The following is a 25490-nucleotide window of genomic DNA, read 5'->3' as shown; positions in this document are numbered from 1 at the left end:
AATTTGCCAGTATCTGCATATGGTCACACAATATTGCACGTAGTTATGTTGGTATACCTAAGGCCCACCGCTACCCAACCTCATTCACTATTACAATTGGTTACTGGATACAAGTCTAACTTATCGCATTTACGTGCGTTTGGGTGTGCAGTCTATGTGCCAATATCGCTGCCACTATGTACCAAAATAGGTCTTCAAAGAAAAATGAGAATCTATATTGGTTATGATTCGCCATCCATTATTCGCTACTTAGAGCCCTTGACAGGAAATCTCTTTTCCACACGTTTTGCCGATTATCACTTCGATAAAACAGTCTTCCCGTTGTTATGGGAGATAAGATCACTAACGTTCATGTAGAACGTCGCGAATTGTCATGGATTACTCCCAATATGTCTCATTTAGATCCCCGCACACCTCAGTCTGAAGTGTGACGTATTCTAGATCTTCAGAGCATTACTCAAAGCATGCCAGATACTTTTACTGATTTAGCGAAGGTGACGAGATTACATTTACTCGCTGCAAACGCACCCGCAATGATGGACGTACCAAGTGTACGCTGTAACACCGCTATGGAAGGTAGAACCGTCCTCGAGGGTGGGGCAGCTGTACCTCCCACATGGTAAGGTACACTGGCGGCTAGCCAATCACCTACTCATACCCTGAAGCGTGGCAGGCTTCTTGGTTCAAAGGATTCACAACCCTGGAAGAAGAAAACGACACAAATTAGTGACACTAGTCTGAATCTGACCATTGCTTACTCATATGTTCCAACGCATGAGGTTATTCAAGATTACGGTGATGTCTTAGATGAGACATATCGGCTTCCCAAGAATCCTGAGATTTCGATCCATTACGCAGTTTTAGATGAGGTTTGGAATCAAAATGAAATGATTGTCGACAATGCATTCGCATATACCGTTGCTTCCAACATCATGCTTAACGATGACATTGAACCACACTTTGTTGATGAATATTGATGCATAATGAATTGGTCAAACTATAAACAAGCAATCCAGGTCGAACTTGATTCGCTCGCGAAACGAAAGGTGTTTGGGCCTGTAGCTTATACTCCACCATATGTGAAACCCGTGGGCTAAAAATGGGTTTTCGTGAGGAAGCGTAATGAGAAGAATGAAATAGTGCAATACAATGCACACTTCGTAGCGCAAGGTTTCTCTCAACGCCATGGGATTGATTACGAGTAGACGTATTCCCCCATAATGGACGTCATAACGTTACGTTATCTTATCATTTTTGTAGTTTCTGAAAAAACTGAATATGCAGCTTATGGACATGGTAACCGCGTATCTCTATTGGGATCTAGATACGAAAATGTATATGAAAGTTCCATAAGGACTTCCATTGACTGGTTCAAATAGTTCTAGACCACGGAACACTCTCTCAATTAGATTGAGGAGATTGCTCTATGGATTGAAATAATCCAGGCAGATGTGGTATAACCATCTGAGTGAATATTTGACAAGTTAGGGTTATATGAACAACAAACTATGCCCATACATGTTCATTAAGAAGTCACATTCTGAATTTGCGATCGTTGTAGTTTATGTCGATGACATGAACCTCATTGGAACTCCCGCAGAGCTTGAGGAAATTACCGCTTACTTGAAATTAAAATTTGAGATGAAAGATCTTGGGAAAACTCAATATTGTCTCAGCCTGAAGATCGAGCATTGTTCGGATGGAATCCTAGTACATCAATCGAACAACACCCAGAAGGTGTTTCGACGTTTTAATGAGGATAAAGTGAAGCCTTCGAGTACTCATGTGGTCATTCGAACTCTTGATGCTAAACGAGATCCCTTCTGTCCGAAGGAGGATAAGAAAGAGATTTTGGAGCCTAAAGTTCCATACCTAAGTGCAATTGGTGCTTTATTGTACTTGGTTCAATGCACTAGACCTGACATCTCCTTCATTGTTAATCTTTTGGCTGTATACAACAATGCGCCTACATGCAAACACTGGAATGGTGTTAAAGACATTTTTCACTACCTTTAAGGGTATGACAGATTTGGGCTTGTTATACACCCACGAATCCTCGAGAAGAGCCGCCGCCCTCCTTGGTCTTCGGGTTGATTCTCGCGTCATTGGTTACTCAAATGTTAGTTATTTGTCTGGCCCACATAGGGCACGTTCTCAAACTGGTTATATCATTACCGTTGGAGACACCGTTATATCTTTGAGGTCTACCAAGCAAACGCTAGTTGCAACTTCTTCGAACCATGCTAAGATTCTCGCCCTGCATGAAGCCTCGCAAGAGTGCTTTTGGTTGAGAGAAGTTATGGAACTTTTTGAAGCACTAGTGGTCTTTCTTCCATCATTGACCTTCCTACAACAATCTTTGAAGACAATGCAGCATGTATCAAGCAGTTAAAGAAATGATACATCAAGGGAGACAACACCAAGCACATAGCGCCGAAGTTCTATTATTCTCACCAGCAACAATAGCATCAAAACATTGAAGTCAAGCAAATCTGTTCCCAGGACAACCTAGTCGATCTCTTCACAAAGTCATTACCCAAGTCTACTTTTCAAAAGCTTGTCCAAGGAATCGGTATGCGTAAATTATCTGAGTTGAATCGCTTGTAGTTCTCTTATTTGTAAGTTATGTCTAACTCAGGGGGAGTATCCTAAAGCATACTCACTTGATCTTAATGTAATATTTTTCTACGATTAGGAGCATTTTTCCCACTAGGTTTTTGCTACCTAACGAGGTTTTAACGAGACACCCATCCTAGGATGATCATACTCCGTTGAGTTCACTACTTTCGTCCTATTTGACATTTGTTTTATACATTATGTATATTTCTCACTTTTCTCCTTAGTCTATGGGTTTTCCCTATGCCGTGGGCTTTACTATAGCAAGGTTTTGTGAGTTTTACTACCAATGCATACTTACTTTCTTATATTTGAGACTCGTGTTCACTTGTTGTCTTCACCTCATCTGCTGAAGATCTGATGCGACATTTTGTTTGAGTATTTACACACTCAAGGGGAAGTGTTGCAGTCTTATCAGATTACAAATGTGATTGTGTAAATCCTAGTATATCTATAAGTATCTTGTATATTCCATTTAGTAGTTTAATTCCTATTAGAGATATAATCTTATTAGGGTAAGGATTCTACCTATCATACTACTCTAAATAAAGGCATAAGGGGGTGATACATCACACACCTCAGAATTAAATCTCTATCTTCTCTCTCTGTTGCCGTCGGCCCCTTTCCCTCTTTGTCCTTTATACAATTCAGTCAAATAGGCCTACAACACATATTTAATTTTTGGAGAAACAAAGAAATTATTTTGATCGAGAAAGATTATTAAAATGAGATAAGTGATAAATCAATCACCAATAATTAATAACTGATTTTCCACATAATTAGAAAGAAAAACCTCTAACAACTAAATACACCCCAGATATTATTGAATGCACTTTACATTTACTTTTTCAATTAATATTTATCCTAATACACCCCCACATGTTTCTCTATATTACCCTTACACCCCACATTTTCCACGTAATTAGAAAGAAAAACCTTTAACAACTAAAATGATAAATTCAGTATGTAGGTTGCAATCAATGATATGACATTCAATATATATAAAAAAAAACACAATAATGGCATGTAAAAATAAAAATTTCTAAAGTGTTGGCGTGACTTTTAGTCAAAGCGTCTTAATCAAAGTTTGAATAGAAACAAACTAATCTTTCTACACGCACTTTTGCCTGTGTGAAAGGGCGCACTACACGCGACTTAAATGTATTTATCCATGTTGGTTGTTGGAATTTATCGCTCTTGCACGGCGCTACGCCCCACTAGAGATAGGTGTCTTGCATTGCACTCTTTTCTTTTTTTTCAAATCACGCGTGCTTCACGCAATTTACAATTTTTGTTTGATTTTGGACATCAGTCAAATATTATTTTGAATTTCATGTAGCTTTGCTAAAACTTAATAGTGTTATATACTAAAAGTACTAGTGATCTTGTAAATTAAAACTTCTGCAAAAGATCTAAATACGATATATAAAAACAATCTATGGTGAATTAAAAACAATCTATCAGACTTAATTCGGAGCAAACTACATATTTTTATGAGTTGAAGGACCACTGATGATGGAATTTTAGTTGAAGGACTATTGCTCCAATTTAATTAAAGTTGAGATACCATTACTATAATTTAATCCTTTTAATTGTTTACAAATAGCTCAATTTTGAGCCATTAAAGAGTAATAAAAAATGCAAAACTGACAGCAGGCAACAATATATTTGCTTGAATTATATTGTTTTTGTTAAGCAAATGCTAGAAGTTTTTGCTTATTCACCTCTATTTTAATTTTTACCTCATTTATGTTGTTTTATTTCTGAAATTTATTTAATTAAATTATAAAAAATCTGACAATACTGAAATAACGCAGAATGTCCGAAAAATCATGTGGAATGCAGTCCAAATTTGTATTAGCAAAGTTGTTTTTATAAAGTCCATTACAATTCTAACTAATAAATCCGAGGCTTCTTGGCGCTCACTCTGCTTTTTGCTTAGATCTGTCGATAGTAGGAGAATCCGGCAACTTACTCGTACATCTTCCCACAAACTTGAGAATCTCATCGATCAAGATCACCGGAAGCGCGGCAGCCAGAACCAAGAGCCATTCGTTCAGGCTGAGAGGGACAATGCTGAACACATTCGCAAGGAACGGGATGTAGAGGATCAGAAAGTGCAAGCCGAATGACACGGACATGGCTAGAAGGAGCCACGGATTGACCCAGGGAGGCATTGTCAAGAGGCTTCCGTCCTCAGATAGTGCATTGAGGGAGTTGAACATCTCGATGGCAACCAAGACGGAGAGGGAGAGAGTTGAGGCTTTGATTTTTCCAGTGTGGAAATATTCGCATGGATTGGTGTCGAAAGTGAACACCTGGGATCCGGCTGTGAAGTTAGATGGTGAGAATCCTTCCCAGGAAGGGCACTTGCCCCAGTTTGCAAGTTGAGAGTAGGTCACTAGACTATGGCCGTCTTGGCTAAGGTCGATGCCCAAAAATGAGGAATGAGTGTACCAAATAATGAACACCCCAACTGTTGCTGTCCCGACGTAGAGCCCGATTACCTGCAACAGGTCAAAAGGATTTCGGATTTTGTCAGATTATTGAGTAGGTTACGCAATGAATTCGATGTTAGCACAAATATTACTAAATTGTCTGAAATCTGGTTCTTTGATGACCAAATGTTTATGTAGTTGTCGTACCAGATAACGGAATAAGATCCAAGGAGTGATCAATGACTCGTTGCTTCTTCTAGGGGGCTTCTCCATTATGTCTTTGTCTGGTGGATTGAATCCCAAAGCTGTTGCTGGGGGTCCATCAGTGACCAGATTGACCCAGAGAAGCTGAACTGGGATCATCCCTTCTGGAATACCCAAGGCGGCTGTCAGAAAAATGGATGCAACTTCGCCAATGTTTGAGGAGATCATGTACCTGCAAAGAAACAGGGAACAACAGCTGATCATATGCAAAGTTAAAAATGAGATTCGACAGCAGGATGTGCATTAACACAGAAACTAAGGCCTTCCATTAATAGATGAACATAGCTTGACACGCTTCACTGGAGAAGAATCAAACCTGATAAAAGCCTTCATGTTGTTGTAAATAGACCTGCCTTCTCCGACAGCAGCAACTATAGTGCTAAAATTGTCATCTGCTAATACCATATCAGAGGCTTCCTTGGCAACCTGGAACAAGTGGACCAAGAGTGATGAATACATAAAATAAACATGGATTATGATGAGCATTAGCAACAAGTAAATTAACTGATGAAAACGCTATTCGATAAGTCTTGCTCGACAGTCATGGATTCATGATGAGCATTATGCAATGCGTGTGCAGACAAACTACGTGGTCTCTGTCATGATCACAGAAAGATTCAGCATACTGGATTAAACAAAAATAAGTAAACATAGAGGAATCGTCATTACTATACCTCTGTCCCAGCGATGCCCATTGCAATCCCAATATCAGCCAACTTCAAGGCAGGTGCATCATTCACTCCATCACCAGTCATTGCAACCACTTCACCGTCTTCCTTGAGCAGCCTCACTATCTCTTGTTTATGCCTTGGCTCAGCCCTAGAGAACAACAGTCCTCCACTTTGTCTTAAATAACTTTTCTGGTCATGGTGATCGATGAATTCTTTTCCTGTTAAGCTTTTCAAACTAATATCTTCTGAAGGTTTAAATACACCTATTTCACGGCAAATAGCTTCAGCCGTATTCTTGTTGTCTCCTGTAATAACCATAACACGGATTCCGGCAGCTTTGCAGTCCTCAATGGCTTGACGGACCTCTTTTCGCGGAGGATCCTTCAACATTTTACAATTACGTGAAGAAAGTTTGTCAGAACTTTCAAATTTCTATCAGCAAATGAAAAGGGGACAGCAGAGTTTAGCAGATTTGCAAGAAAAATAAATAAAGAGGAACACTCACCCTTAGCCCGACCATGCCAACAAAAACAAGTTTATTCTCAATTGAAGAATAATTGGAAGGATTGAGTAAAAGCTGATGAGCTGGATGATCTTCATCACCATTGTACATTGCAAACTCTGGGAGGTCGTCCTTGTATGCGAACCCCAAACAACGTAATGCATTACTTGACATTTCATTAAGGGTGCCCAAGATAAGATCCCTTATTTTTTGATCCAATTCTACAATGGAGCCGTCAACCAACTGAATGGACGAGCTCCGTTCCAATACATTTTCAACTGCACCCTACACAGGTTTTAAGTCAATCAGAAATCAATTCGTAAAGTTTTCCATTACAAAAAAGGAGAATGGGCTGGCATACTCAATATCATTGACAAGCAAACCAACTCTTGATTCTTGGACGTGAAATTTGATAGTTTACATGGAGAAATATTACCTTCTCATGTGAGACAATTAGGAAGATGAACATTTTGAGGAGGAAAGGAACAGAACAAAATATATACCAAGAACTGTCGAAACCAAAGATTTAGCTTCACGCATGCAAACAGGATGTAGCAGTGTAACCAGAAAACTTCGGAAACTCACATCAGGTGTAATATATGTGTAAGCCCTTGAGGCAAAAAAAATAGGTGATTTCATTCAGCTTTCTACTCTATGTGCGAGTTAATCATTTGATACCAGCAACAAAATCAATTCTATTCTGCTGTGTATGCAATGGGATAAGAGCCGGATCAAGTATAGCTCTGAGTAAGCAACATAGAGAGTATTAAGAAAAATACCAGAAACTTACCAAATCAGATATATCAGGCAATGTACCTTAACAAAAAGTAAGTTTTTTCCCGAGCCCGAATTCACAATAACACTCATGGATTTGCGATCACGGTCAAACTCCAGTGTTGCAATTCGCCGGTCAATGTCATTCCATAGTTGAGAACAACCTTCAATGTGATTAGGGGAAAAGAACATGAAACTTTATGCCCAAGAAAAAAATCATGAAATACCAAATGACTTAACAATCAGTTACATACGTAGTAGATCTCCAACTGAGGAGAAACAAGTATTTAATACTTCAGGTACTCCCATCTTCTCAACCAGAACCTGAAACAAACCACAAAGTTCATGACCAACAACAAAAAGAACACATCGATCTTTATAAGAAACCTCCCAACACATGTTTAAGATACTCTCGAAAATTTCACATAAGGAACCCAAAACAACCACACAGTTTTATATTAAATGTTGTGGTATTTCCGCGATTTCATGTAATCTATGCAAACTACAACAATTCAAATTTCAGACAAATAAAGAGCAGATATATATACTTAAATTGCAAATTCACCTTCAAAGCTGCCTCGGTGGGCATCCCGTTGGCAACATAATGACTCCCAGATAACTCAACACCAGCATCATTACACACAGCAGCGATTTTGGCTATCGTTTGAACATTGGTATCCATATCACCAGCTGGCGGCCAGTCCTGTATTTTCCCATCGAAAGGGTTGTAGGTGGTTCCTTCCACATCGAAGGCTCGAAGAGTACCAGGCCTCGAACCAATAGCCACAAGCTTTGCCACAGCCATCTGATTGGTAGTCAGAGTACCAGTTTTATCAGAACAAATCACAGTAGTGCACCCGAGAGTCTCAACACTCGGCAACTTCCTAACAAGTGCATTCTTCTGAGCCATCCTTCGTGTTCCAAGCGCCAAACAAGTCGTGATCACGGCAGGCAAGCCTTCAGGAATGGCTGCCACAGCCAATGCCACAGCAATCTTGAAGTAATAAGTACACTTCTCGAACGAGAATTGAAAGTTGGTTGGCAAACCATCAACAATCTCCCAACTGAGAAAGTACTTGACATTGATGAGCCAAACAATTGCACAAATAACTCCAATGATCATAGTCAAAATCTCCCCAAACTCATTCAGCTTCTTCTTCAGCGGGGTATCGTTCTCGCATTGCGAAGCTTCTTGAATCTGAGAATGCACTTGCCCAATCTCAGTCCTCATCCCAATCTGCGTCACCAAACAAACACAATGCCCATTCACCACAGTCGTCCCTGCAAAAACCATACATTTCTTCCCTTGAATATCCGAATTCTCTGAAACCGCCTTCACGCTCTTGCTCACTGCCTCACTCTCTCCTGTCAAAGACCCCTGCTCAACCCTAAACGTCGAGCTCACCAAGTTCAAAACCCTCATATCCGCCGGCACCTTATCCCCAACTCTCAGCTCCACAATATCCCCCGGAACCAGCTCCTTCGCCGACAGATTCGACACCTTCCGTCCATCCCTAATTACCGCCGCCTGCTCTGACTGAATCTCCTTCAACGCCTCCAGCGCCTTCTCCGCGTTGCTCTCCTGCCAAATCCCGACGATTGCATTCACGATCAGGATCAGGAAAATCACCAGCGGCTCCACAAACGCCGTGATCTCCTTCTCCTCCTCGCCGTCGAACCAGGCCAGGACAAACGAGATGATCGCCGCCGCCAGCAGAATCCGCACCAGCGTGTCGCTCAGCTGGTCCAGCAACAGCTTCCACATCGACTGGTCCTCGTGCTTCTCCAGCTCGTTCCATCCGTACACCTTCCGCCGGTTGTCGACTTCCTCGGAGGACAAGCCCGAGTCGCGACTCACCCGGAACGCGTCCTCGCATTCCTTGGCGTCTCTCGACCACGCCGGGAAAGAGTGATCGGCTTTCGGAATCGGAATCGGATTCGGACTCTCTCCCTTCCCGTAGTTCTGCCCTCCTTTCCCCATGGGATCGAGTTTCTTTTTCCTTCTGGCAATGTGATCACGCTTCATCACCTGGAAAACTGTAGCTTTCTTTCTGTTTGGGAGCTGAGAAAATTGGGAGAGAAAAGAAAAACAGAGTAAGAAAAAGTGGAGGTTCCGTCGGCGAGTGTGACTAACTGAAATTTGGAAATTTGGACTTTTCAAACAGCAAATGTGATTATTTTTCTCTCTTGTCTCATGTGTTTGTTTGTGTCACACGATCGGGAATCTCAAGAGCGATTCAAGCGGAGCTTCTCTTGAGAGAGGTGAGAACTGAAATTCAGTTTCAGTGTTGGCGGGAGCAGAGAGATTCCCCCTCTACAGCCGACGAGGTCGCTCCACGTCATTCGAATGATGGGGTCCACTCTAATCAGAAGGAAGTTAAATGTTGCTCTCTTTTTTGTTTGAGGTGTGCTATCCACACACTCATTTTTACTTTTCACACACCCATTGTTAATTTATGTCCGTTGATCTTCTTCAATTTATCCGATCCGACAACCAAAAACTAAAAAGGTGTGGGAGAAGTAAAAATGGGTGTGTGGATATCACACCACTTTTGTTTTCCTTCCGAACTATATACAACATTCCCTAAGTTTTTAAGTCATCTCCAAATTTGAGCTGCAAAAATCATACACACATTAAGTAATACTACACACATCATCTATTTGTACCATAATTTGTATCATTTATCTAATAGAGGTAGGGCCAATTAATACATATCGGGCTATCTCTATTAAAAAGATGGTAGAAATAATGAGACAAATAGATAATAAGAATAGCGTTTTTTATATATATATTTGATTTTACATTTTAAAAATATGTAAGTGAAAATTTTACTCTAATTAGGAGAGACGTAAATTAAAGATTTTTTTGTTTTAATTCTTTGACTAGCGGGATACATCACTAAAAGATGTAAAAAAGAATATTTTTTGATGAAGATGGATAATTTATATTCGGGTTACTTAAACTAACATCCCCTCAAGTTTATCATGTTTTTTACAAGATCCTCTCATATTTGAAACATAATACTAACACATCTTGAGGTTCTAATTTACTTTCCCATAACCCTTTTAGGGTTGACATCACCTTGAAATATTTTCTTAAAGACAAATTTTCCCTCATTTTTAATTACTTCAGAAAATAAAATAAAAAACCTTCTTAAAAATCAATATCGGGTTTAGGCCTCCCCTCCGCATTCACCACAACATAATGGAAATTCTTAACATGCTTCACCTCCTCCCTCGCCGTCCTCACAAGAAGCTACTCCTTCATCTCAGTTTTTCGATCAATCAACCTCTCCAACAAGTTTGGCCTCACTTACCGCCATAAAAAATATGAAAACCGCCAAATTCCCAAGAATCTTTCTCACGAAATGCAAGTTGTCGTTGGAAACCTTGAACTTTTTTTATGCCGAATTCCAGAGAAGATCTGAGTTCATGGTAGAGGAAGAAAGATTATGATATTTCTTTAATTTTTTTTATTCTGCTACTATTCAAATGATTTTTCATTTAAAAAAAATATATATATATATATAATTAACAATGAGGGCAACTTTGTCCTAAAGGGGTTATGTGACAGTGAACTAAAACTTCAAGGGGTATTAGTGTTATATTTAAAACGTGAGGGAGTTTTGATTTACAAAGAAGTTAAAGAAAAAAAATAGATTTGCATATGCTAAAATTTATGTAGTAGATAGATTGAACCACACTCATTAACGGCAGTAAATGTAGATGGAAATATATTGTAAGTGGTCAGGAAAAGTGCACACTTTCATATAAAGTCATCTCAACCAAGAGCATTTTAGCAAGGCTTTTTATTAAAATGGATCATGAGATATGCATAACTCTTCACTTTGGTCACTGAGATTTGAAATTAATAAAAGTAGTAATTGAGTTTGTTAATCATCAATCATTTTGGTCCCTCTGTGAGTATTATGTTAAATAAGGATCAAAATGACAAAAATGTGTCTCAATTTAATGAACAATGGGCCAAAATGATATGATAAAAATTGAGAGTGTTTTTGTCATTGTATATTTATTTAATGGAAATTTTTTACAGAATAATCAAAATGATTGATGATGGACAAACTCGGGACCACGTTTATCGATTTCAAATCTCAAAAACCAAACGAAGAGTTATGCTAATCTTATGGACCATTTTAGATAAAAAGCATTTAAATATTTGCCCCAAAATTGAACAAAAAGGTCTCCAACCAAAAGGCATTTGCAAGCATAGTTTTGGGGAAAAGGATTCTCGCTGGATTCTTTTTTTTGGGATCTGGGAGATCCAGTAATCGTGTTCGTTCATAATACATTGTGCGGTCAGAAATTATTTAAAATTTAAATTTTAAAATAAATAGTACCTAACGAAAACTAATCGTACGATTTACGATAAAATGACATAATCACGAAATCTCACATATCCCAGGAAAAGGATCCGGCCGTATTTTAGGGCTCAATTCAGCATCTAGGATGGCCAAAAAGTGTCAATCTCGGGCACATGGGCATTTCCATTTTTTGGAGTACAATTTGACGGCATGCTGAAAAGGTAATGCAACTATAAATAATTTTTTTTCTTAAAGTATGAAGGTGGATCCCACTAAAAAAGTTTCTAACTTCGTACATTGGAATGATGGGGTCCACTCTAATAAGAAGGAAGTGAAATGTTGCTCTCTTTTTGGTTTTCGTTTCGAATTATATACAACATTCCCATGATTTTAAGTCATCTCGAAATTTGAGCTGCAAAAATCATATACAGATTAAGTAATATTACACATATCATTTATTTGTATCATCTTTGTAATAAAGGTAGGATCAACCAATACATGTGAAGCTATCTCTATTAGAAAAATTGTGGAAATGATGAGACAAATAGATAATAAGAATAACGTTTTATATATATATTTGATTTTACATTTTTAAAATATGTAAGTGAAATTTGTTCTCTAATTAGGAGAGATGTAAATTAAAGATATTATTTAAAAAAAAATTCTTTGACTAGCGGTGTCACATCCCGACCTGGGCCCCCACCACATCTCGAACTCGACTCCATCGTAGCATGATATTGTCCGTTTTGGGCCCCGACCACGCCCTCACGGTTTTATTTCTGGGAACTCACACAAGAACTTCGCAGTGGGTCACCCATCATAGGATTGCTCTCGCGCGAACTTGCTTAACTTCGGAGTTCCGATGGAACCCGAAGCCAGTGAGCTCCCAAAAGACATCCTGCTAGGTAGAGATGGGAATATACATATAAGGCTTACAAAATCCTCACCCCTGGACGATGTGAGATCTTACAAGCAGGATACATCACTAAAAGATGTAAAAAAGAACATTTTTTTACGAAGATGGATAATTTATATTCGTCCCCTCAAGTTATCATGTTTTCATAAAATCCTCTCATGTTTGAAACATAATACTAACACATCTTGAGGTTCTAATTTACTTTCACATAACCCCTTTAGGGCTGACATCACCTTGAAATATTTTCTTAAAGACAAATTTTCCCTCATTTTCAATTACTTTAAAAAATAAAATAAAAAAACCTTTTTAAAAATCAATATAGGGTTTAGGCCTCCCCTCTGCATTCACCACGACATAATGGAAATTCTTAACATGCTTTACCAACTCCCTCGCCGTCCTCACAAGAAGCCACTCATTTATTTCAGTTTTTCGATCAATCAGCCTCTCCACAAGTTTGGCCTCACTTACCGCCATAAAAAATATGAAAACCGCCAAATTCCCAAGAACCTTCCTCACGAAATGCAAGTTGTCGTTGGAAACCTTGAACTTTTTAATGCCGAATTTCGGAGAACATCCGAGTTCATGGTAGAGGAAGAAAGATTATGATATTTCTTTAATTTGTTTTTATTGTTTAATGTAAGATTAATTTGGATTTTTATTCTACTTATTCAAATGATTTTTCATTTAAAAAAATTAATTAATAATGAGGGCAACTTTGTCTGAAACGGGTTATGTGAAAGTGGACTAAAACCTCAAGGGGTATTAGTGTTATGTTTCAAACGTGAGGGAGTTTTGATTTACAAAGAAGTTAAAGAAAAAAAAATAGATTTGCATATGCTAAAATTTATGTAGTAGATAGATTGAATCACACTCATTAACGGCAATAAATGCATATGGAAATATATTGTAAGTGGTCAGCAAAAGTGCACATTTTCATATAAAGTCATCTTCAACCAAGGGCATTTTAGCAAGGCATTTTAGTCAAAATTGCAAAACTCCTCATTTTGGTCCTTCTGTGAGCATTTTGTTAAATCAGGACCAAAATGACAAAAATGTTCTCAATTTAATGAACATGAGCCAAAATGATATGACAAAAATTTAGGGTATTTTTACCATTTTATATTTATTTAATGGAAATTTTTCACAGAAGAATCAAAATGATTAATGATGGACAAACTCATGGACCACTTCTATTGATTTCAAATCTCAAAAACCAAAATGAATAGTTTTGTTAATCTCATAGACCATTTTAACTAAAAAGTTTTTAAATATTTGGCCCAAAATTGAACAAAAAGGTCTCCAACCAAAGGGCATTTGCAAATGAGGTTTCTTGCCGGATCCTCATGTTCAACTTAGATTAGCAAGCAAGAATCCATTAAGAACAAGAAAACTTCAAAGAACCAAAGAAATCACATGGCATGATGTATGCATATCAGTTTCTTCATTCATTCACATGTCCACCAAGTTAAGCATGATGTGCACTATAACCTTGATCAAATAATTCATAAGCAGCCCTAATGGTGATCAAACATTAAGATTAACAAACAACTTATACTATAAAATCAGTGAATGAAACAAGAATACATATTAGTAATTTGAATACTTTAACTTAATAGCATAGAGTAAGTTCGCAAGGCTACATCGAATTCCCCAGCTATGAACTTAATTACACAACATGAATACAAAATATATAAATATCAAGAACAACCAAGAAGAGTGCTTTGAATGATATTATATTCTTCTCAATAAGAGGTACTTATAGGCTTACAACCCTAACATAAATGGAAAGAGAACTAATTACAAGTGATTACATGAGAATACACGGAATTACAATCAATTAGGGATCCTACCTAAAATACAAAAAAGTCAACACTCCCCCTTAAGTTGGTGCATATATGTCTCTTATACCCAACTTGTGTAAGAAACTTGAAAACTTGTGACTTGAAACAGCTTTTGTGAGGATATATGCCAACTGATCTTCTGTTCTTATCGCCGGTACTTCAATTATTTTCCCTTCCAATTTTTCTTTGATGAAAAACCGATCAACTTCAACATGCTTTGTTCTATCATGTTGTACCGAATTATGTGCGATGTCACGGGCAGCTTTATTATCACAAATAATTTCATGGGCTAATCATGTTATATACCCAAATCGCTTAATAGAAATTTAAGCCACAAAATTTCACAAATTCCCAAAGCCATACCTCTGTATTCGGCTTCTACACTGGAACGGGCAACCACATTCTATTTCTTACTTCTCCATGTAACCAAGTTACCCCCAACAAACGTAAAGTAACCTGATGTTAAACGCCTATCGTCAATTGAACCTGCCCAGTCTGCATCAGTATAACTTTCAACGCTAAAGTGATTATTCCTTTTAAACAAAATTCCTTTGCTCGGACTTCCCTTCAAATATCGCAATATTCTCATCACGGCATTCATATGTTGTTCTCCAGGATCATGCACGTATTGACTCACTACACTTAAGGCATAAGCAAGGTCCAGTCTTGTGTGTGCCAAATACATCAAACGGCCTACTAACCTTTGATATCTTTCTTTGTCAACTGGTACTTGATTAGAATCAACACTCAGTTTCAATCTTTCTTCTAATGGTGTAGCTACTGGCTGACAAGATGACATGCCAGTTTCGTGCAACAAATCAATAATATACTTCCTTTGAGACAAGAAATTTCTAGAACTACTTCTCGACACCTCAATCCCTAAAACATATTTCAGGGATCCAAGGTCTTTCATTTCAAATTCTGTAGACAGGTATCTTTACAAGGCCGCACGTTCTTCCGGATCATTACCTGTTACCACCATATCGTCTACATACACAAATAAGTGCAGTAAGCTTCCCATTCTATCTTTTCAGAAACAAAGTATGATCGGAGTTACTTTGTCTGTAACCAAATGCTCTCATAAATTTTGTGAATCTTCCAAACCATGCTCGAGGAGACTGCTTCAAGCCATACAAGGATTTCTTCAACCTGCACACCTTTCTTTTGTATTTATCTTGAGAATTACATCCAAGTGAAAGATCCATATAAATCTTTTCTGTCAAATCTCCATGCAAAAAGGCATTCTTCACATCAAACTACTGTAAAGGCTAATCAAGATTTGCAGCCAAGGACAATAAAACACGAACGGTGTTGTCTTGGCCACATGAGCAAATGTATCTGTATAGTCAATTCCATATTTTTGGGTGTATCCTTTTACTACCAGTCTTGCCTTGAAGCGATTCACCATCCCATCAGCTTTATAGTTCACAGTATAAACCCATTTACATCCCACAGGTTTCTTATCAGCTGGCAAGTCTGTGATCTCCTAGGTAGCATTCTTCTTCAAAGACCTTAACTCTTCATTCATTGTTGCTTACCAACGTGGATCAGCTAAAGCTTCCTGCACACTGTTAGGAATAGATATAGTAGATAATTGATACACAAATGACTTATTTGATTCTGATAGGTGACTGGTCGACACATAATTAGTTAACGGGTATAGCACATTGGATTCAGGGTTAGGCTTATTCATTGGATACCTGGTTTTGTATTTAGGGTCAGCTTCATAAGTAGGTTTAGAAATACCTCGGTTTACACGGTCAGGGAGACGACGTGGTAATGGTGCATCCGGGATTGAAGGCGATTGATTATGGTTATTAAGGCTCAAGGGCGGTGAAATCGATTGTGAGGTAGTTGGCGACACAGAGTTGTCTGTTATTGAGGAAACTGGCAGTGAACTATCAGGCGGAGATGAAGGCTATGAGTTATCTAGTGCAGTCAACTCGTTACTTTCAAAGTTTTCAACTTTGTTTCCATGTGAATGATCACCACTTGTCTCCAAGACATTACCACTTACCTCCAATTCATTCATACTATCTGTCTCCGGAATAGTATAGTCAAGAGTTTGAACTTCTGTTTGATTCTCCCCCTGAAGTGAAGACTCAGGACTGGCAAAGTACATATCATTTTCATGAAAGGCAACATCCATAGTGACAAACAACTTTTTCGTCGGAGGGTGATAACAACGATATCCCTTCTGATTTGAGGCATACCCCACAAACACACACTATAAGGCCCGAGGTTCAAGTTTACTACTCTGCTGTTTATGAAGATGAACGAAGGTTACACAGCCAAACACATGAGGTGGAAGATTAGGGACTGCAGGAGCATCAACGTGTGAGGAGAGAGCCTGGAGTGGTGTTTGAAAATCAACGGATCGGGATGGAACTCAATTAATGAGATACGCAGCTGAGGTGAGGGCTTATCCCCAATAGGATAACAGGAGATGAGCCTTGAGCAAAGAAGCACGAACAACCTCCAAAAGATGACAGTTCTTGCGTTCTGCAACCCCATTTTGTTGTGGAGTATATGGGCACGTGGTTTGATGAACAATGCCATGATGATCAAGAAAGGCACGAAGGTCAGAGTTAACATATTCACCGCCATTATCACTCCTGAGAACCTGTATGTGGGACTTATATTGTACTTGTACCATTTTATAAAACTGCTGAAACAAAGAAGGAACTTCACTTTTGAACTTCATCAAACATACCCAAGTCATACGTGTTCAATCATCAATAAAAGTAACGAACCAATGAGCACCACCAAACGTAGCAGTTTTAGATGGCCCCCAAACATCAGAATGAATTATCATAAATTGAACAGAACTTTTATTCATATTGGACGGAAATGAAGTACAATGACTTTTAGCCATTTCACAAACACCACATTTAAAGCTAGAAACATCATGCTTAACAAATAGGCTAGGAAACAACCTTCGTAAATAGTCGAAAGAAGCATGTCCAAGTCGACGATGCCATAACCAAACCCTCGAAGATTTATCCCTCTCCCCATAAGATCCTTCCACGGCAAGAGCTTGACTCAAATTTCAAGAACTGTTCGATGTCAGCTCCAAGTAGTAGAGCTTTCCCTTCCAAATACCATAACCAATCATCTTACGAGTCCGAATGTCCTTAAAAACACAAAAGGAAGGCCAAAAAATAACAAGGCAATGTAGGGCAACAGTTATTTGAGCAACAGATAATAAATTATAGTCAAGGGAAGGAACAATAAGTACGGAGTCAAGATCCAGGGTATCAAAGAGAGAGACATCACCTTCCCCAATAATGGGGACAACATTACCATTGGCAACACTAACTATAGTATTGGTGGATGGTTTTAGGGTTTGGACCTGTCTAGAATCACAAGTCATATGTTCAGTAGCACCAAAATCAATTATCCATGTACTATTCATAACAGATGCAGAAATTTTTAAAGCCTTACCATCATTACCTGTATGGTTAGAATCTACCTTAGCTTCGGCAACTAATGCACACGACTTGAACCGGTCACGATTGGTCCCACAAGTGCGGCCTACCATTGCTCTGGGTGCACGTGAGTAACTAATTGATAAAGCCCAAGCCAAATAAATCAAGCCCAAGCTTCGCTGCAATCAAGATGGCCGAAGAAAGAAAAAAATATTGCCTAATTCAACCAGCCAAGTCTTCACTCACGTGGACTTTTGATTCCCCTTTTCCTTTTTTCTTTTGTTTTTTTCTTTTCTTCAACCAGCAAGCTTTCTTCTTTTTTCCTATTCTTCAGTCAAACACGATTCAGTCAGCAAGCTTTCTTCTTTCAAATTTTTTTCCTTCTTCCTTTCTTCAACTTTTCTTCTTCCTTCCTAAACAGCAGCGGTGGTATGGTGGTTCAAGAATCCAGGGAGGAGAATAGCAGCAATTCAAATCAGAATGGAGCAGCAGTGATAGTGGGTTCTTCGCGGCTGACAAAATATGAATCAAAGCTCGGTGTTGCAGCAGTGCAGCTGTAGGTCGGGGTTCGCTGTGGCTTAGTGGTTCAGACAACAATTCCTAGTTCGTGGGTCGTCAAACCTCGAGTCGGGTACGGTGCAACAACACAAGTTGTTTAGGCGACAATATATGCAATCCTTCATGGCTTCAGATCAAATCAGAAGCAAACAGGCCAATTGGTATGTCGTATCACACAACGGATAGTGAAACGATTCGACGAATTCGAGTCAGCAACGACGGCGTCGCTCGCTATTCGTTTCGAATTCAGAGAGGGTATCAATGACAACAGCGCTATCGCAGCTAGGGTTTTTTCCTCTCTTTTTTTCCGACCTAGCTCTGATGCCAAGAAGAGAATGCTTTGAATGATATTATATTCTTCTCAATAAAAGGTACTTATAGGTTTACAACCCTAACATAAATGGAAAGAGAACTAATTACAAGTGATTACATGAGAATACACGAAATTACAATCAATTAGGGATCCTACCTAAAATACAAAAAAGTCAACAAATTAAAGTTCATAGAAGAAATCCCCTTGAAGCAATTCTGATGTTGAACTAGGGATCCTCAAATCACATCCGCTAATTGTACATCGTGTGGTCAGAAATCATTGTAAATTTTTTTATTTAAAATTAAATATAAACAGTACCTGACGAAAATTGACCACACAATATACAATGAGCGAATTTGATTGAAAATTTTCTAAAATCTTCACAAAGAGGATCTGGCAAGGATGCGTAAAGCTCAATTCAACTTCTAGAATGGCCAAAAAATGTCAATCTCGGACACATGGGCATTTCCATTATTTGGAGCCCACAATTTGACGGCATGCTGAAGAGGTGATGCAACTATCAATAATTTTTTTTTGGGTAAAGTACAAAAAACTACCTCAACTATTAGTGTCACGACACTTTCATACCTCATCTTTTAAAATTGACAATGTCATACCTCATCTTACGAATTTGTGCCAATGTCATACCTCCGTCAGTTTTTCTGTTAATTTCTTAGTTAATTGCTGACATGGCTTGATTCGGGACCCACTTTCTATTAAAAAATTATTAAAAACTAAAAAAAAATCATTTAATATTTTTTAAATATTAAATATTAAAATAATAAAGAAAGGTTAAAAAAAAAACCAAACGAAACTTCCCCCATGCGCCCTATCTCTTCTCCCCCCATCTTCATCTTCCTTCATCTTCTTCCTACTACTGCAACCCAGAAAAAAACAAAAAAAAAAACAAAAAAAAAAAAACAAAACTTTGTCCCTTACCCCTTACCCCCAGGCGCCCTCTCTCTTCTCCCCCATCTTCATCTTATTTCCTCTTCTTCCCCCTATCTGCTGCAACCCAGACAGAAAAAAAAAAAACAAACAAACAAAACTCCCCCCCACCGCGCGCCCTCTATCTTCTCCCTCATCTTCTCCCTTCCTCTTCTTCCTACCTGTTGCAACCCAGAAAAAAAAAAAAAAAAAAAACTTTGTCCCTTCCCCCCCTCCCGCGCGCACCCTCTGTCTTCTCCCCCATCTTCATCTTCTTTCATCTTCTTCCCCTTATCTGCTGCAACCCAGAAAAAAGAAAAAAAAAACCAATTGTCTTCCCCCGCACCCACCCCCAGGCGCCCTCTCTCTTTACCCCCCATCTTCATCTTCTTTCCTCTTCTTCCCCTTATCTGTTGCAAGCCAAACAGAAAAAAAAAAAACAAACAAACAAACAAAACTCCCCCCCCAGCGCGCCCTCTGTCTTCTCCCTCATCTTCTCCCTTTCTCTTCTTCCTACCTATTGCAACCCAGAAAAAAAAAAAAAAAAAAAACTAAACTTTGTCCCTTCTCCCCCCCTCCCCGGTGCGCACCCTCTCTCTTCTCCCCCATCTTCATCTTTTTTCCTCTTTTTCCCCCTATCTGCTGCAACCCAGAAAAAAGAAATAAAAAAAAAAACCAATTGTCTTCCCCCGCACCCACCCTCACCCACCCTCCACACACAACCTCGCACCCACCCTCTTCCCTCTTCTACACACCCCACTCCTTAAATCCACACCCATTCCCCCCATTTTCTCTACGCTCAGGTTCTCCACCCGTGGAATCGGCCTTGCGAACGGGATATGGGTTTTTTTTATTTTATTTTTATTTTTATGGGTTGCAGGTAGTGGGTGCGAGGGTGGGTGGGGAGGGTTTAGGGAAGTCAGGAAGGGGGAAGAAAGGGATGAGTTGCAGGGAAAGGGGGTTAAGGAAGATGAAGATAGGTTTTGTGGTTTTTTTTTTTTTCTTTTTTCTGGGTTGCAGCATATGGGGGGAAGAAGAGGAAAGAAGATGAAGATGGGGGGAGAAGAGAGAGGAGGGCGCGAAGAGGGTGGGGAAGGGACAAATTTTTTTTTTCGTTTCTTTTTTTCTGGGTTGCAACAGGAAGAAGAGAAAGGGGGATGAAGATGGGGGAGAAGAGAGAGGGCGCGGGGGGAAGTTTTGTTTGGTTTTTTTTTTTAAATAACCTTCTTTATTATTTTAATATTTAAAAAATATTAAATGATTTTTTTTTAGTTTTTAATAATATATTTTTTTAAATTTTTTTAATAGAAAGTGGGTCCAGAATCAAGCCACGTCAGCATTTAACTGAGAAATTAACAGAAAAACTGACGGAGGTATGACATTGGCACAAATTCGTAAGATGAGGTATGACATTGTCAATTTTAAAAGACGATGTATGAGACTGTCGTGACACCAATAGTTGGGATAGTTTTTTTTTTTAAAGTATGTAGGTGGATCCCACTGAAAAAAGTTTCTATCTCGTACCGTAAACGCCAAGCAATTGATCGGCTTCTTACTCATTAAACTAAAATGCTAAAACCACCTTTAACTCTTAGAGATAAAATTAAAAAACTTAAACAAAAAAAAAAAAAAACTATAATTCAGAATTTATCTTCTCCTCCAATACTTATAGCTTAAAATGTTAGTCCAAAATTATTAAATAATAATTTGAACCTAATTTTTTCGGTAACTTTAAAATTTATGTTGATTATTCTAATTTATTTTTATGAACATTTTCATCTAAAAATATTTAATTTCTGATAAGTAATTAAAAATCATACAAACACATAGGTATTTATAAATTTTTAAGTAAAATTTGATTTACATAATTTTCATAAATTATTTTACTATTAGATTTGATCTCATTTGATCACAAACGTTAGATTATAAGTAAAAAGAAAAAAAAATGTGTGAAATACGATAGTTTGGTGGGCCCATAATATTTTAAGTCAGACTTAAAATCTAGCCTAAAGAAATATTTTATTTTAGCCCAATGGTTCGAGATGATTTGAAGGGTTTTATAGCTTATATTTTAAGCTTTATCCCATAGCTTCTCCAACCATTGGGGATAAAGCTTAAAAATTTAAGCTAGAAAATTTTAATACATAACCTAGAAATTGTTTTTCTCCTTTAACCATTATGACTTAAAATTTTAGTCCAAGATCATTAAATAATAATGTTTACCTAATTTTTTTTTTCGGTAACATTTTTGAAAATAAAATTTATGTAGGTTATCTTAATTTATTTTTATGAACATTTTAATCTAAAAATAATTAAATTTCGATAAGTAATTAAAAATCATACAAATACATAGGTATTTATAAAGTTTTAAGTTAAATTTGATTTTACTAAGTGTCTTAAATCATTTTAGATGTTAGATTTAATTTTGGACCTTCAAATCTTTTTTTTACCATTACATTTAATTTCATTTGATCATAGCCGTCCTTTTTCATTAAAACTAAAGTTTTTTTTTTGGTTTTTCGTTAGTTTTTCTTAAATTATAAGTAAAAAAACAAAAATAAGTTTGAAATATGACAATTTAGTGGGTCCAGAATAATTTAAATTAGACTTAAATTCTAGGAAAATCTAGCCAAAGATATATTTTCTCCTCCGGATTTATTTTAGTTCAATGGTTTGAGATGGTTTGGGGGTTTTAAAACTTATATTTTAAGCTTTATGCCATGGCTTGGAGATGGGATAAGGTAATTTGAAGGTTGGTTATGGCAGTAGCAGACTCAAAGGTATAATGCCGCGTGTGCCTTGTCTTTGTAACTCTACTGCTTTTGTTTTCCTCAACGATTCCTTAGCTACCTTTCGCTCTCGAGCTTTTCATCCAACCAAATTTACAAATACACGACTGCATCAGCTCGTTAAAGTCACTATCTTGAGGAGGCCTTCAATGTGTTCCACGAAATGCTTCAAAGGCGTCCTCTGCCTTCAGTTGTCCGTTTCAATCAAGTCATTTGTCAAGTTGCCAAGTTGCCAAGTTGCAACATTACTCGGAAGTCATCTCGTTGTATAACCAAATGGGGCCGTTGGAGATTCGTCCTAGACTCCTAATGTTTATGCTCTAACGATTACAATTAATTGCTTTTGCCATTTGAACTTTGGTTTGTCTGTCTTGGGAAACTTCTTCAAACTTGGTTTTGGACCGGATGTGGCCCAACTTCAACACCCTAACCCACGGCTTTCTTCTTCAAAATAAAGAGTGGCTGAGGCAGCAAGACTTTCCAATAAAAAGAAAACTAACGACTAAGTTTCAAAAGAATTTAGTTTTAATAGAAAAGAACAAATAAAGATGTAGTGAATAGTATCAGGAAAAAGGAAAAATATGATTTTTCGTTAAAAATGAACAGTACTGGGAGTGTTTCGTTAAAACTTCATTCAATAAAATGATAGAGAGTGATAACTATAAGCCCAATGTGATCACATTCAACCAAGGTTCTAAAAATCGCTAAGCGCTAGTCTGGCAGCGGGCAGGGGCCTAGCGCCTAGGCGGCTAGGCAGATTTATGTAAATTTATTATATATCTTGTAAATAAGTGCCCATTTATACCTAAAAAATATACTTGTATGGATAATAAAATAATGATAAAATGAAAAAATAGAAGTAGAAGAATACACAAATTATATACATCCAAAAAGTTCAATATTTAAAAAACAGTAAGCATATAATCATAATGAGGAGGATTTGGATGATAGATTAAATTCTTCTTGTTCATGAATCATGATCTTTGTATTGGATTAGACATAAACTAAATTATTTAACCTTGTTGCATCTAGTTTATTTCTTTTCTTTGTATGTATCCCCTCAAAAGTGCTCCAATTCGTTTCACTATTGGATCATCTTGTAGTAAATCCGTCATTTGCAAATTAGGTACACCATTTCCATAACTATACCACCATGAAACCAAAAAAGAAAAAAACACACAATTAATAAAAAATATAAAAAAAAACCGCCTAGGTGCCGCCTAGCTCTCCGCCTAGGAGTCGCCTAACCTGCCTAGCTTCCCTAGCATGCCTAGCTTCCAGCCGATTTTTCCAAAAGCCTTGCCCAAAATCGGGGCGGGGCTCCACCGCCCAGCGCCTAGGCAGCCGCTTAAGCCGATTTTTAGAACAATGTGTTCAACACACTAATAAAGGGATTTTGCATGAAAGGTAACAACTGGGCATCTATTCAGTTGCTTAGGAAGATGGAGGAAGGAGCTTGTAAGCCTAACATTGTTTCCTATAACACGACCATTGACAATCTTTGTAAAGATACTATGGTTGTTGATGCGATGAATCTTTTCTCCCAAATGATAGGTAAGGGAATTGCCCCCGACTTCGTTACCTATAACTCTTTGATTCATGGAGTTTGCAAATTAGGGGAGTGGAAAGAAGCTACTAGATTGTTGAATGAAATGGTGAGCAAAAATATCTTTCCAAATTTGCACACCTTCAACGTGTTGGTAGATACACTTTGTAAGGAGGGGCTCGTTGGGGAAGTAAAAATTGTGGTTGAAATGATGATCCAAAGAGATATTGAACCTAACACAGTTACGTACAATTCGCTTATGAATGGTTACTGCTTGCGAGGAGAAATGAAAGAGGAAAAAGAAGTCTTTGATCTAACGCTTAGCAAGGGCTCCACGGTTAATGCTCGTAGTTACAACATATTGATAAATGGCTTTTCCAACGTATTGTCAAATCCGGTTGGGAAGCAGGGCGTTCGTAACTTGCAGCTACACAGGCTTTGCCTAGTGGAAGGTTTTGTAATAGTTACTCCCTTTATTTAGATGAAAATTTTCAACCGTGGGATGTTGTTTCGGTTCTGTTTTTCTTTTTTCTTGATGATTTCGAAATCCAGAGCACAGTTTACAACATGGTGTACACAAACCGCTCCAAATCTGAATTCTGTGCCAGAAATTATTGATCCTTTGTGGGCTTTATATTGACTGCATATCGAGCGTATATATTGACTTAGTGCCATGCATCTCAATAGAAAATTGAAAGATTTATCATGAACCGTTAAGGAGAGACTCGAGTGTAGAAGTAAACGCTCTTAATAATCATTTAAGCTACAAGACTTTGCTTTATTAACAAGAGAAACGATAAATGCTCACCCTTTTTGTAGGTGTAAAAATCATCTCCTTTGTTATTTTTGTTGAATGATGCTATATTCTAAACTACTAATTAGAACTCGAGTGCAAGTCAATGACAAAGATATATAATAAAATGAACGTGCAGGAGTGCAACTATAGGTTCACTAGAAAAAGGAAAAAGAACAGGAAAGTCTATGGGTTTTTCTCCTTAGTCTATAGGTTTTTCTCTCACCTTGGGTTTTACCATAACGAAGTTTTGTGAGTTTTACTTTTTATGCATTCTTCCGTTGATTTGAGACTCACATTCGCTCATTGTGCCGACGACTTCATCAACTATACTTACTTCATCGCTGAAGACCCGATGCGCCATTTACTTAAGTATTTACACACTCAAGGGAGAGTGTTGCAATCTTATTTAGGGGTGGGTTCGGTACGGTTACCGTACCAAAACCCTTGTACCAATTACCGTACCAAACTTTCGGTTTAGTAAAATCTATTACCATTACCGTACCAAACTTTCGGTATACCGAAGTTCGGTATTGCCAAAAGTTTGGTTGGCATGGTATGGCAATGGTAATTGCCATTTTGTTTTGGGACAAAATCTGTTTTTGTTTTTTTAACCCAATTCAAGGGCAAAACTTTTTTTTTTGTACCTTTATCTCATACATTGTAGATTAAATTAATCTATTATTCATTATTCACAATTCACACACATAATAATTCAAATGATGCATCAAGATTCAATATGAAAATTAAGCTTACAATCCAAATAGAAGTTACGAACCAAAACAAATAGAA

General features: G+C 37.8%; 2 protein-coding genes across 2 annotated transcripts; one reads left to right on the top strand and one right to left on the bottom strand.

The window, feature by feature from the left end:
• Nucleotides 1-4446: 4446 nt before the first annotated feature.
• On the bottom strand, nucleotides 4447-9655 carry LOC103447772 (calcium-transporting ATPase 1, endoplasmic reticulum-type-like). The gene is made up of 8 exons (XM_008386976.4): nucleotides 7831-9655; nucleotides 7520-7589; nucleotides 7308-7429; nucleotides 6495-6776; nucleotides 5993-6370; nucleotides 5635-5744; nucleotides 5262-5490; nucleotides 4447-5123 (listed from the first exon to the last, which is right to left on the bottom strand). Exons 1-8 carry the CDS (start codon nucleotides 9289-9291, stop codon nucleotides 4539-4541), a joined length of 3237 nt encoding a protein of 1078 aa, XP_008385198.2. The 5' UTR covers nucleotides 9292-9655; the 3' UTR covers nucleotides 4447-4538.
• Nucleotides 9656-23801: 14146 nt separating this feature from the next.
• On the top strand, nucleotides 23802-24523 carry LOC103447812 (pentatricopeptide repeat-containing protein At1g63080, mitochondrial-like). Its single transcript, XM_029089332.2, has 2 exons — nucleotides 23802-24362; nucleotides 24458-24523. Exons 1-2 carry the CDS (start codon nucleotides 23802-23804, stop codon nucleotides 24521-24523), a joined length of 627 nt encoding a protein of 208 aa, XP_028945165.2.
• The last annotated feature ends 967 nt before the right edge of the window (nucleotides 24524-25490 follow it).

Source organism: Malus domestica, chromosome 11 (genome assembly GCF_042453785.1).
Source record: "Malus domestica chromosome 11, GDT2T_hap1".
Taxonomy (NCBI): Eukaryota; Viridiplantae; Streptophyta; class Magnoliopsida; order Rosales; family Rosaceae; genus Malus; species Malus domestica.
This window is presented reverse-complemented; position numbering and strand designations above follow the sequence as displayed.

Bases quoted from the DNA above. Each gene is read 5' to 3' on its own strand.
- LOC103447812 (XM_029089332.2), top strand. From the start codon at position 23,802: ATGGAGGAAGGAGCTTGTAAGCCTAACATTGTTTCCTATAACACGACC. The intron at 24,363-24,457 runs GTAATAGTTACT...TTCGAAATCCAG, and splicing joins TTTGCCTAGTGGAAGGTTTT to AGCACAGTTTACAACATGGT.
- LOC103447772 (XM_008386976.4), bottom strand. From the start codon at position 9,291: ATGAAGCGTGATCACATTGCCAGAAGGAAAAAGAAACTCGATCCCATG. The intron at 7,430-7,519 runs GTATGTAACTGA...ATCACATTGAAG, and splicing joins CTCAGTTGGAGATCTACTAC to GTTGTTCTCAACTATGGAAT. The intron at 5,124-5,261 runs GTACGACAACTA...GACCTGTTGCAG, and splicing joins GGATCTTATTCCGTTATCTG to GTAATCGGGCTCTACGTCGG.